At 47.4% G+C, this 14,356-nt stretch overlaps 1 protein-coding gene across 1 annotated transcript in view; it reads left to right on the forward strand.

The window, feature by feature from the left end:
* HSPA4 (heat shock protein family A (Hsp70) member 4) overlaps positions 1-14,356 on the forward strand; it is a 481,472-nt gene that overhangs the window by 41,681 nt on the left and 425,435 nt on the right. Inside the window, exon 8 of the mRNA XM_085618072.1 lies at positions 2,742-2,818. Within this exon, the coding sequence (XP_085474198.1) occupies positions 2,742-2,818 (77 nt within the window). The remainder of the gene's footprint in view (positions 1-2,741; positions 2,819-14,356) is intronic.

Raw genomic sequence — 14,356 nt, forward strand, 5'->3', positions numbered from 1 at the left:
TGAAGATAGGAAGTGAACCATATTAGTACTGTACCGTTCATGCCAGAGCATCTTTTTAGAGTCTCAAGTAACGCTGTATGATTTATTGTGTTGAATGCCGCAGATAGGTCAATAACTATGAGAAGAGCAGCTTCACCTTCATATAAGGATCTGTACATATCATCGGAGATATTGAGCATGGCTGTGTTGGTGCTACAGCCCTTTCTGAAACCCAATTTAAAGGAATCAAGGAGACTGAAATTGTCAATATGTTTTCGTCGTTGGAGGACGCATTTCTATAGGGTTCTAGCTAGGAATGGGAGATTACAGAAAGGTCTGAGGTTGTTGAGATCGTTGGGGTCAGTTTCTGTGGTTTTTTTTTTTTTAAAGAATAGGCTTGATTTGTCCAAGTTGAAGGAAGGCTGGTAAACAGCCTGAGGTGAGAGCGGAGTTAATGATTTTTGTCCCGAATGGTGCGATGATGAGATTTTGTTCTATTGTGTAAGGGAGGGGGGGGAGGGGGAGGGGGGTCAGTGGTGCGAATAGGGGGCTTCCGGCTCGCAATTATGTTGAAGACGTCTGTTTCGGACATGGTTTTGAGTTCTGTCCAGTTGGCATAATTTTTCATATTGGTGGGTATCTGGTTTTCCTCTACAGGAATGAGTTCAGTTTGGTCAATTTTTGTGATCTTTTCTGTGAAGAAGCTGGCGATTTCTTTGCAGCATTCATTGGTGGCTATTAAGTCCTGCAAAGGGGCGCTGTTAGTTTGTCTTTTAACAATGTTGAGGAGTTCCCTGGGTCTATTCTTAGCCTGGTCAAGCTGGTTGTGAAAAAAGGATGCCTTTTCTCTGAAGATGTGTTTTTTATATGACATCGGAGTGGCTCTAAGTAGATTGAGGGGTTTTGTCTCCATGACCTTTCTGCCTGCTCGAGTTGTTGATTATTGAGATCTTCGTTGAACCAAGAGTTTGATTTGATGGATCTCGGTTGTTTGAGTGTAGCAACTTGATCTAACTCTTTTGAAAGTTGTACCAGTTCACCCCCCCTCACCCACCTTCTCTTTAAAATAGTCATTTACAGCAGGCGGGCATAGTTTAAAAAAACAATAAAAAAAAAAAATGAACCCCCCCCTGTATTGTGATGGCTGTGAATGGTTTTTAAAATGATAGCGAATAATTATTTCTTACTGTAACTTCTTTTCACATAGACCCACTTTCGCAACTCAAGCAAAGTGTTTATGCCTTCTGGCTGTGGGTTTCAAATGTGAGTTTTGTTCAAGAGATTAGAAATAATACTGAAGTTGTATCGCAGAAAGAACCACTTTTGAAAATGGTTAAGTGTAATAGATGTGTCCATGCTAGTTGGATCATGTTTATAAAGGGCGGAGGGGTAAATAAACAAAGAACTCTGTCCCAAAAACAGGAACTCCTAAAAGATAAGGCGCGTACAATGCATAAATAAATCACTGTTCAGAAAAGATACCCAAGAAAATTTAAATTTGTCATTACTTTATTTCCACCAAGACTATTCTGATATACAAATATAATAAGTAAGCAAACCTCCCTCTCATGACTCAACTGTCCAATATCTTATCAAACTTTTACATTCCACATCCTGTTGTTTTAGCATAGGAGTGAGCTTCATATTAATCAAGGAAGAACTGAGCATTGTGTTAACATCAATCTTGAAAACATTTATCCGTGCAGCATTTCAGTGGTATTGTTCTGCACTCTCCGCCTTCCTCAGAGCAAGCAATTAAAAAAATACATGACGTAAAACGTTCGTGTTAGCTGGAAGCTTTGTAACAGCTGGAAAAGGTTTTATATACCTCAGTGGAACTAAAATTTGGCAAGTTCCCAAAAGCCACATTTCATGCATTCAGATGGAGTGATTTCATGTGAAGAAAAATTGGTTATAACTTACAATTGGGGATCTAAAGCTTTCCATCTCATCCTAGTGCTCTTGTTTATGCTTCTGTGTCCTCATAATCTCTGAATACTGCAGGATAATTGGATGAACACTTACTTGCTTCTTAATGAACTCCTCTTACTTCTAATTGGAAAATGTGTTGTTTTAAAGGAAGCCTTCTTTGGAGCTCCAATAGATTGCTTTTTAACCAGCATTCAGTCTTTATGTATCCAATTTGACTGAATTCAACTGGACTTCTCCATCGTTTAAAGTAGGCCCGACTATATTAATTTTTTTTACTTTTGTTGGGGATATTCCTCAAAATGTATGTAAGTCCCTTTGTATGTACCCTTTAGAGAAATGGTTAGAAAAACTCCAAATGCGTTGTGCAGAAATGTTTTATGATCTATAGTTGATGCTTTTAAAGAATATTGTGAAAACAAATGAGTACAAAAATAACATTCTAAAATACATGTAGAAAAAAGTGCATCTTGGTGGTGGATTTCTTGTCTTTCTGTATTACTCTGCGAACTGCCTTGCACCTGGAGACCTGACCTGACTTCTTTGACGAAATATTCGAAAGTCTCCTACCGCAACATGCTTTTCAACATTTGAACAGTCTTTTTACCAAAGTGGTTGTGGTAGATGAAGGTTCAAGCCAGGCTGATGGCAGATGCTCTTTGTAGTGAACTGTGGCAAGCGGAGGCGTTTTTTCCCCGTTTTTAATTTCACCTTTTTTTTTTTTTGCACTTTGATATTTGAAAAGCTTTATATTACCCTGCAACAATAATTGTCTTGACATTCTGTTTTCATTTGAAGCTGTAACAAATGTAACTTTTTTCTAAATTTATAAGGATTCATTTCGAAGAGATGTGCGATGGCATTCTTGCTAGAGTGGAAGCGCCTCTTCGCAGTGTGTTGGAACAAACAAGTAAGTATTCCTTAAAATGCTAATGGAATTTTGTATGAAACATCTTTGGGATGAAAACTGATGCAAGAATGTTTGGTTAATTAATAAAAAATAAAAACGTTCCTTGATGAACATAATGAAATCCGTTATGAATGAGTGATCTTAATTGATGTCTGTATGGCGATTGAGATATGTTTGGTTGGTCAATAGCACACTCTGGTCATAGGCTAAAGGCAGGTAGTCTACTTCAGGCTTTAGTCTAATGTAGACAATTGTACCTATTTTTTTATGGGAGAGCTATAGAGCCGTTTTTAGGTCTCGCGCCTAGCGTTGCACTGTGCAGCGCGAGACATTTAGTAGGTGAAAAACGGGGATTCAGCGCTGACCTAGGAAGTGTGCGATTCCTTTTGTGCTACCCCATTGGCCTTTTCGTTTTTTTTTTTTTATAAAAGACTGCACGCAATTGGCCAAAGGCGGGCGCATTGCTCCGCCCATGGCCTATTGGTGTCTATTACTCGCTTGGTGTGCGTAATAGACACCAATAGGCCATGTGGTTTCAATTATCGTGCCCAGACACGGGCGTGATAATTGAAATCACATGCTTGGCTCGCACCATTTGCAGGCCTCTGTTTTCCCAATCGCGATCGCATTCATTTTCGCGATTTATTTTTTTAGCAGAGTTGATGAACAACAAATTCAATATACTTAAAAAACATAAAATGGTTCCAGGCCATACTCGCACCATTAGGTGACCTGGAATAATCTGTATATCACACTTCCATTGTGTGATGGTTAATATTCGGCAGTCCCAGCAGGGACAGTTGATAGTGTCGACAACTGAGACCTCCTGAGAAATACCTCGGGCCCTGCGCTCACATTTATACGGATTAAATACTGGAGCGATGGGGCTTCCATACTGGTAATGGAAGAGTGGCCAGCCCGGCCCTGCTATGCCTACTGGCTTTCAGAGGCCTGAGGCGAATGTCTGGGGCCAGAACTAGACGATTATAGATAAACCCCGCCTACTCCCGGCCACCTAACTTCAGTTTGCTAATTAAAGCCACCTGTAGAGGTTCTGAAGTTATGCATGGCCTCATTAACAGCAGCAGCATGGATGCAATGAAAGCAGGCGCCGTGTGGAGGCTGGCGCAGCTTGCCTGGTAAGAAGCCTCTTTGCCGTCGCCTCCGTTGCCGAGTTGGCGCTCAGCACTTCCCAGGTGTGAATGCACTTCCTACCTTCTGTGAAACGCCCGCCACAACGCACTGAATTGTAAATATAGATCGCGGCATGCCTTGAGCTCCAGAGGGGATGCATTCTGAAAGGGTGTGTCTGTTTGGGAGGGTGGGGGGGGGGGGGGGGGGTGGCGGCGTGTAGACCGCCACATTGAGGTAAAATCTCAGAATAGTGGCCTTATGGAAAGGAAATCCCAGGCGCCATGTGCACACCAACAGTGCCCAGAGGGGAAAATGGGAATATCTGGAACGATGGTGCCAATTAATAACATAACAATAAAAACAAAAACGAAAATAACCATAATGGTAATGATAACATTGGTAATAACATTGGGGGCAGATGTATCAAGCATTTTTGCGTTCACAAACGGGCAGCTTTCCGTTTGCAAATGCAACAATTGCTTTTCCAATGCAGCAAACCTAATTATGCGATTCGGTAACCTGTTCCCGAATTGCAAAATGGGTTTGTAATTCGGTATTAGGGAGTGGTATATTTAGGGCGTACCTTCTTCATATTGAATGGCATCGGTATGTAGGAATGTTTTGTGACCCCAATTGCGGTCGCTAAACACTCTCATTTTACCACCTACTTCAAGTAGGTGGTAACCCATTCGCAAATAGGAAGGGGTCCCCAAGGGACCCGTTCATGAAGGTTTGTAAAACCATTTTTAAGAGCAGGCAGTGGTCCCACGGACCACTGCCTGCTCTTTAAGAAATGAAAAAAACTTTTCATTTTTCGTTTTGTAATTCATCTCGTTTTCCTTTAAGGAAAACGGGCTGCTTTACAAAAAAAAAAGATTGCTTTATTGAAAAGCAATCAGACATGGTGGTTTGCCGATCTCAACATGCCACCATCACCGTGATTTTTGCGATTCCTAGGGGGACGCAAATTGCAACCTACCTCATTAATATTCATGAGGTAGGTTATTTGCGACCCCCTAGGAATAGCAAAAGGTGGACTATACACCTTCATACATTGCATTTTGCGATTTCCTAATTGCGAATCCTTGTGATTCGCAGTTGGGGAATTGCAAAATACTATCTACATACATCTGGCCCTAACTTTTTAAAATAGCGCTTAAAGGCACATAGCCTGTCTATTCAAGCAGCAAGACATTTTTCTTGCACCATTTCCAGTTTAAACCATCATGTTCGAGGCATATGAGCTGCAGATTATACACTGTGCATAGATCGCCATCTGGTGTTGGGCCCGGATGTTTGCAGTTTGTTTTTCCTCTTGGAAAGTCTTTGGAAGTCACAAGGTCGGTGACTCCTCCTCTAGTTGGTATTGCGCATGGGCTTCTGCTCCATCCTCAGATTGTTTTTTTCCGCCATCAGGCTCGGATGTAATACTTCGCGCTCCGTTTGCAAACATTTCCAGTTCAACGATCGACGCAAAATCCTCGCTCATCGAGTTTCTTCAGATAATAAATCATCTTTATCGACACTTCTTCGATTCCGGTCGTCGTCGACGGCGGCCTTCGGGCCTATCCCGGCTCCGGTGTCGGCTGATGGAAAGAACTCCCTTCAAGAAGTGCCCTCGATGTGGGTCCAAATTCCCCCACACCGATCTTCATGAGGTCTGCAACCTCTGCCTCTCCCCTGAACACGAGGCTCAAGACTGTCCCGCCTGCAAGTCTTTTAGATCGAAAAAGACTATTCGAGATCGAAGGGCCAGACGCAACATGGCGCACTCCTCGACCTCCGCTCCAGTTGACATCTTCGGGGACGACGTCTAAGCTCCAGGACAGCAGAACATCGAAGAAGATGACGACGACCTCGCCAGTGCTTCCGAGGCCGACTACTCCGATGTGGAGGACATCACCCCGTCGTAGAGGGTCGCGAGTACTATACTCCCTCCCACACCGATAACCAAAAAGGCTTCGGTCACGCCTTCGCCTTCGAGCCAAGGCAAGACCAAGGACACTGCTTCTAACACCCCACCTTCGGGCCCGGTAAAGAAGCTTATTCAGCCTTCCGGCAGCTCGAGCCAGCCTACCAGCGGTGCCGAAAAACACCCTTCGGCACCGAAGAAAAAATCGGCCTCCACCTCCACACCGAGCCCAGCACCAAAGCCCTCGGTGTCGAAACCCGCCCTCTCGGTGCCGACCAAACATCATAAGGCCCTCGGCGCCGACACTCCCGTGCCGAAGCCTCTCTAGGCACCAAACAAAAAATCGGAGGTCCCGAAAAAGCACGGCACAGACAAGCCTAAAAGCCGTCGGCCCCGAAAACCTCAGCGCCGACCGAACAACCAGTGTCACAAGAACTTTTCACACCGGATCCTCTACAAAAGACACTTACCAAGGATCCAAAAACTGGACATTTGACACTGTCTTCAAAAAAGACATTTGGACAAACCAGCTCCACCTCCACCTCCAAAGAGGATGGACACTGCTACCTCCCCTTTCAGAGTGCCTTCCCCACCTCCTCCACCCCCTCCACCTTCTCCACCCCTGCCTCACCTTTCTCCGACCCTGTCTCCAGACCATGATGATAAAGGGGACCCTTACTATGATCCAGCAGATGTGCCACAAGACCCCACCCCTACTGGATCCCCAGACCCATGGGATGACTATAACAATCCGGACATCCCAGATGTCCCACAGGATGACCTTTACCCATCTAGGCCATCCCCACCTGAAGACTCGTTAGGTTTTCACCACCTACTACAGAGGCCGGCACATTATCACGGGGTAGAGCTACATACTGACCCAGTGGAGGAAGATTTTCTCCTAGACCCCTTCGATACTGCACATAGGTCTACTGCGATACTACCTATGCTAAAAGGAGTAATCAAACATGCACCGGAGGTTTTTAAAGACCCAGTCAGGGCTAGGATCCTAAACCCACGTATAGAGCGAAAATATAAAGCCGCCCCCACAGATCCTTCATACATTAAAGGCCCTGCACCACTGGATTCCTTAGTGGTATCTACAGCTAGGAAGCGTTCAAATTCTCAGGCGTCAGGCGAAGCACCACCACCTGACCAAGAGTCCAAGCTCCTAGACGTGTCAGGGAAGCGCACTGCGTCACAAGCCGCCAATATATTGCGTTTCGCCAACACTCAAGCGCTATTGGCCAGATACGACGGAGCGCATTATAATGAGTTAGAGACCATCATGCACCATCTCCCTGAAAAATACAGAAATAAAGATAATGAATTGATCCAAGAGGGAAGAACTATAACTAATACCTCTTTACGCTGTGCCCTAGATGCGGCAGATACAGCCTCCAAGGCCATAAACACCAGTGCCCTCCTCCGTCGCCACGCCTGGCTAAGAGTTTCAGGTTTTAAACCGGAGGTGCAAGCCTCCATATTAAACCACCCATTCGATCAACAACAATTATTTGGTCCAAAAGTTGATGAAGCCCTCGAAGATGAAAAAAGATACTGATACGGCGAAATCCATGGGAGCCCTACAGTTACACACTCCTAGGCGCTCCTTTCGCCGCTCTTACTTTCAGGGCACGGGTAGAGGCTACTCCTCAGATAGCGCATCCACGTCCTATAAATCCCCTCCTCAGTCTACCTTCACAAGGGGTTATCAAAGAGGCGGCTACAGAGCCAATAATAATAAAGGCAGAGGCAAGACAAATACCGCCCGCTCTGCCACACCGCCTACCCAATGACTTTCCCCCGCTCCCTCCAGACCACTCCACTCCGGTCGGGGGCAGAATACAAGATTTCCTTCACATCTGGGAGACAATCACCTCAGACAGATGGGTGACCCAAATTATTCATTCAGGGTACTGCCTAGAATTAACATCTACCCCCCCAAACATTCAACCCAGGCAACGCCGAATGTCTCAAGAACATGCCACGTTACTAAAACAGGAGGTAATCTCCCTCCTGCAAAAACAAGCCATAGAGCAAGTCCCCATCAATCAACAAAATTTAGGGGTCTACTCCCTGTACTTTCTGATTCCAAAAAGAGACGAGACTCTACGACCTATTCTAAATCTCAGACCTCTAAACACCTACATACATTCAGACCATTTTCACATGGTAACCCTTCAACAGGTTCTTCCACTCCTCTCCCAGAACGATTTTCTCACCACACTGGACTTGAAAGATGCATACTTTCACATCCCAGTACACCATGCTCACAGAAAGTACCTCAGATTTGTAGTGGACGGGCAACACTACCAGTTCAAGGTGCTCCCGTTCGGGGTCACAACATCACCAAGGGTATTCACCAAGTGCCTAGCAGTAGTGGCGGCACACCTCAGAAGACCGCACATTCACGTCTTCCCGTATCTGGACGACTGGCTAATAAAAGCCACTTCCTACGACCAATGTGTGCACAATACTGCCGCTACAATCCAACTACTTCACCAGCTAGGTTTCACGGTGAACCACCAAAAGTCCCAACTAACACCATCCCACATAAGACCTCATAAGCCATAGCCTACCCCAATCCGGCCAGGATTGCAAGCATTCAGGCTTTGCGACACAGATTCATACTTCAACACTCCCTTCCAGCAAGAGTGTTTATGCAACTGATGGGGATGATGGCCTCTTGCATTTTCACAGTGCCCCACGCAAGACTCCAGATACGTCCACTCCAAGAGTGCTTAGCACGCCAATGGAACCAGGCCCAGGGGCAACTGACAGATCTGGTGTTGGTAGACGGTCGCACCCATAGCTCTCTGCAGTGGTGGATCACCACAAACCTTTCCAAAGGACGACTGTTCCTGGACCCGGTTCCACAAATACTAACGGACGCATCGCTCTCCGGCTGGGGAGCTCATCTATTACACCTCACAATGCAGGGCACATGGACGCCGCAACAAAAGTTACTCCATATCAACCATCTGGAATTACTAGCAATCTCTCTAGCCCTAAAATCCTTTCAGAGACAGATTTTAGGCAAGGCAGTCCTCATTCGCACAGACAACATGACGGCCATGTATTACATTCAAAAACAAGGCGGCACACACTCTCCACAGCTCTCCACTAGCACAGAGCATATGGAGATGGGCAATTCCACACAAAATCTTTCTCCTAGCCCAACATGTCCCAGGAGTCCAAAACACCATGGCAGATCTGCTCAGCAGAGAGACGCAGCAGATCCATGAGTGGGGACTTCACCCGCAGGTTCTTCACCCGTTCTTTCAAACGTGGGGGCATCCGCAGATAGACCTCTTCGCCACCCACGAAAACAAAAAATGCCCAAGCTTCGCCGCCAGATACCCACACCCATTGTCCAAAGGAAATGCGATATGGATGAACTGGTCAGGCAAATTTGCGTACGCGTTTCCACCTCTCCCACTAATTCCATTAGGAGTGCTGTTGTAGCTTTCGCACCACCTCATGCTGATCCTAGTAGCTCCAACATGGGCCAGACAACCGTGGTACACCACGCTGCTGGAACTCTCGGTAGTACCACACCAAAAGCTACACCTCTCACCATGCCTCCTAACCCAGAACCATGGAGAGATCAGGCACCCGGACCCAGCTCAGCTCAACCTTGCGATCTGGCTCCTGAAATCCTAGAGTTCGGATATCTTAACCTTCCCCCGACTGTATGAATGTTATCAGAGAAGCTAGACGCCCTAGAGCCTGCTATGCTGCCAAGTGGAAAAGATTTGTTGTTTATTGCCATAACAACACAATCAATCCTCTAGACGTGTCTATACAACAGATCATATGCTACTTACTCCACCTACAAAGGTGTAATCTAGCATATACCTCAATTCGGCTACACCTCGCAGCAGCAATTGCAGCTTACCTACAAAACGGGCAGCACCTATCACTTTTCAGAGTACCTGCCATTAAAGCCTTCATGGAAGGCCTAAAACGAATAATTCCCCCCAGAGTACCACCCTCACCTGTGTGGAACTTAAATATCGTTCTCACAAGGCTAATGGGGCCGCCCTTCGAACCTTTGCATAAATGCGAATTGCAATTTCTCACATGGAAAACAGCTTTTCTTGTAGCCATCACTTCCCTTAGAAGGGTCAGTGAGATACAAGCACTTACCATACAAGAACCTTTTCTTCAAATGCACCAGAACAAGGTTGTTCTCCGTACCAACCCAAAATTCCTACCTAAGGTAATTTCCCCTTTTCACCTAAACCAATCTGTAGAATTACCAGTATTTTTCTCGTAACCTCAAACTGTTGCAGAAAGGGCTCTACACACGCTAGATGTCAAACGAGCCTTACTTTCTATATCCAAAGAACACAACCTTTCAGAAAGACCAAACAACTGTTTGTCTCTTTCTCTCCACCACACAAGGGCAACCCCATCTCAAAATCAGGGATAGCTAGGTGGATTGTAAAATGCATCCAGATTTGCTACCACAAAGCAAAACTAACGCTATCCGTTCCCCCTAAAGCCCATTCTACACGAAAGATAGGGGCTTCTATGGCTTTTCTAGGTAACATCCCATTAGATGATATCTGCAAATCAGCTACATGGTCAACACCGCACACTTTCACTAAACACTACTGTGTAGATGTGCAAACCAAGCTAGTGTGGGCCAGGCTGTATTAAAAACACTATTTCAAACCACTGCAACAGATACCGGTGGTCGCCGCTAAGGTTGGGAACTGCTATATAGTCTATGCAAAAGTGTGTAATCTGCAGCTCATATGCCTCGAACGGAATATGCTACTTACCAGTATGCATCTGTTCTTGGCATGTAAAGATGCAGATCTACACACGCCCACCTGCCTCCCCGGCTACCTGTATTTGTTTGTCTATCTTATTTAGATACAACACACATGGGTTTCTTCACTGTTATTACTACGCTCCATCATTTCCCTGCTGGCGAAAAACAATCTGAGGATGGAGCCGAAGCCCATGCGCAATACGATCCAAAGGAGGAGTCACCGACCTCGTGACTTCCAAAGACTTTCCAAGAGGAAAAACAAACTGCAAACATCCGGGCCCAACACCAAATGGCGATCTATGCAAAAGTGTGTAGATCTGCAGCTCTACATGCCAAGAACAGATGCATACTGGTAAGTAGCATATTCCTTATTTTATTGGCACTCTGTTTCCATATGCGGTTTCTAAAAGTGGCTCCGAGTTGTGAGTGCAAAACGTAGTCCGAAAAGAAACTGTCGGTGCATCAGAGGAGGGCTTATATGGACTCCGCTAACGTCGCATCCGGAGGACAACATCGCTAGGGAGTCGCTAGATGCCCACTACAGACAAGCAGAGGTACTGCTGTACAAACATTTCTAAATCCAGCCTGACTACTGGGTAGAACTCTAAGATAAGGAATCAGCAGCTAGATCCTGTCACTACCAGATAAGGAATTACTGAAGGCAAGTCACTTATTCGTTTGGTATCAAACATTTCGTATTCATAACACCAGTGATGGGTTTATTAATACGGGCACCCAGAGGGCGCCTTGGAGGAACCCCTGAAAACCTACTGACTACTAGTGTACTGGCTGACTGGTGTAGATCAACCTGCTGCCACAGACCAGGTTTCTGACCCCCTGCAGGTGGGAGTCCGCACTCTCGGAGGACAGAAGCAGTCTTCTCTGGCCGGCGGTGTTGTCACTTTCTGCAAGCGGGATGGTTATCCAGTATTAGGGGTGTCTTTCATAGATTCACATGCCTGAATCATTCCCCGTCGTCGAGACGGGAGCCTCCGGTACATAAAAAAGTAATGTCCTATAGACATACATAGAGAAAAATAGGCCTAAGGGCCTCCCCTTAGCCGCCTATCATAGTCCTTATGTAAAAAGGACCAAACTCCTAGAGCCAGCCAATCAGCTATCACCTCCCTCTAGAACCTTCCTGGCAGGAGCCTCAGTCCCTCAGATTTTCTACCGCACGTTGTGCTAGGGAGTCTCCAGCCTGAGTTCTCCTCAGGATTTCTTTCAAACCAGATTATTCACGATTTTTGGTGACTTTCTTCTTCAGGATTTCAGCACTGACTACTTCAGGCCTCTTTTTGCTGCAGTGAGTGTTTATTTCATCTACAACTCCTGGCATGTCTGACTCCCAGAAGAAAGCCCTTTTCAGGGCTTGCTCTTCATGTGGGAAGAAGAGGCTTCATGTGGACGACAAGCATGAACTATGCTTGTATTGCCTTTACCCGGACCACGTCCCTAAGGACTGCAAGATATGTAGGTCTTTTCCACATAAGACCTTGAGAGACAGGGAGGGCCGCCTGCTTATCTGGCTGGACAGGCTCAAGGACAAAGACAGTGTGGTGTCCTCAGAGGCGAGCTTTTCCGGAGCTTCTGAAGTCTCCCTGAAGAGGCCGAGAGTGACATCTCCTGGCCCCTCAGACGCTCCTCCTAAGAAGACGCACAAAAAGTCTTCAGAGGCAAGATCTTCGAGATCCTCAGCGTCTGATAAAGTCTCTCTCACTTTCAAGAAGCCTACTCTGTCGGCCTCAAAAATTGCGACACCATCCTCTGCGCAAAAAAGGCCATCAGGACACGTCTCCACAGCAACGACGACGGTGTCCACGTCCACAGCGGCGTCGGCTCGCTCGTCGACGACGACGACTCCATCATCATCGTCTGCAGGTACCCCTATCTCGTCTATTATACTTCTGAAACCGTCGTCTAAATCATCGTCGACGACGAAGATAGTCCCGTCGAGGACCTCGTCGACGAGGAGCCCTCCGTCGACGGAAGAGTCGACGACTAGGATATTGATGACGAGCGCGTCGACGACGAAGGCATCGTCGACGAAGATGTTGACGAAGATGTCGACGACCAAGGCATCGTCGACGAGGAAAGCGTCGACGAGGAAAGCGTCGACGAGGAAAGCGTCGACGAGGAAAGCGTCGACGAGGAAAGCGTCGACGAGGGAAGCGTCGACGAGGGAAGCGTCGACGAGGGAAGCGTCGACGAGGGAAGCGTCGACGAGGGAAGCGTCGACGAGGGAAGCGTCGACGAGGGAAGCGTCGACGAGGGAAGCGTCGACGAGGGAAGCGTCGACGAGGGAAGCGTCGACGAGGGAAGCGTCGACGAGGGAAGCGTCGACGAGGGAAGCGTCGACGACGACTGAATCTTCTACGACCACATCGTCGACGAGGACTTCGTCGACGAGGAAAATATCGTCGATGGGGACGCCGTTTGTGTCAGCCGAGCCGTCGACTGGAACGTCGTCGTCGTCCGTGGGACGGAAAACCACGGCTATTTCTGTCCAAGGATCTGCTTCCAGACCACAGATTACCCCGGAAACAACATCTCCAAGCAAGGTCCAAACCAATTTACCTCTGGAGATCCTGCAGAGTGAAGAGTCCGAAGAAGAGTTCTTCCAACAGGCTACTTCCCCTTCCGAGCTGTTTGTCAAATGCCAAAGCACGGACGAGGAGCAGGAAGATTCAGGCGCGCAGGAGCGCCCCGTCCAGGAACAAGTCCGCACGGAGGTCACCCCAATGGTCTGCCTCCCTCTGGCAATAGTTAAGGACCTCAAGTTCCTTATCAGGGATTACAAACAACGTATCCCGGAACCACCAAGACAGGATACAGGGGTCCCAGTGCCAGCTACAAACACCCCGGCGACAGCCCCAAGGCAATCACGGCCGGTAACGCAGGTCTGCCACGAGCCGCCACCTCAGGTGATAGACTCAACGGATGAGGAGGCGGAGGAGATGGAGGAAGGTGAGGTCCAGGGAGACCTGACGGACCAGGATGACGATGAGCAGGAGGACTATGTAGCATCTTCACCACCTTCCCCACAACCGCGCCAGGCGGATTCACCACCTGTGGATATCGGGGGTTTTCATAAGTTAGTGGAACGGGCTGCGACGCGGTTCCATATGGTCATGGAGTCGACGGAAACCGAATGTTTCCTCCATGACTTTAAGGAGCAGACGAAGAAGACGGCCAAATCCATCCCTATCATTGACTTCCTCTGGGACCAGGGAAAGAAGTTGATGCTGACGCCAGCTTCAGTTCCTGCGGTCGTTCCGCGCCTGGATAAGAAGTATAAAGCACCGTCCACGGCGCCAGCTTGCCTGACTGGCCACCCGAAACCAGATTCTGTCGTGACCCAAGCGGCCCAGAAAAATTCTCGAAATCCATCCTCGCCTCTGTCAGCACCACCAGACAAGGAGGGCAGAAAGTTAGACACAATAGGCAAAAGGTTTTCAACCACTTCGGCAATGACCATCAAGGTGGCCAATTCCATAGCCCTTTTAGGGCGTTATAACCGCCAACTTTGGGAGGATATTGCCCCATACTTAGCAGAACTTCCGAGTGCCGTACAGGATGAGGTGAAGGCACTCCTTTCCGAAGGCCAGTCTTCTGCGGCAGAGATCATCGACTGCGCCATAGATGTAGCCATGACAGGCTTCCGTCAACTGGCTGGGGCTGCAGTCCTGCGCCGCCAAGGATGGCT

Source organism: Triturus cristatus, chromosome 7 (assembly GCF_964204655.1).
Source record: "Triturus cristatus chromosome 7, aTriCri1.1, whole genome shotgun sequence".
NCBI lineage: Eukaryota > Metazoa > Chordata > Amphibia > Caudata > Salamandridae > Triturus > Triturus cristatus.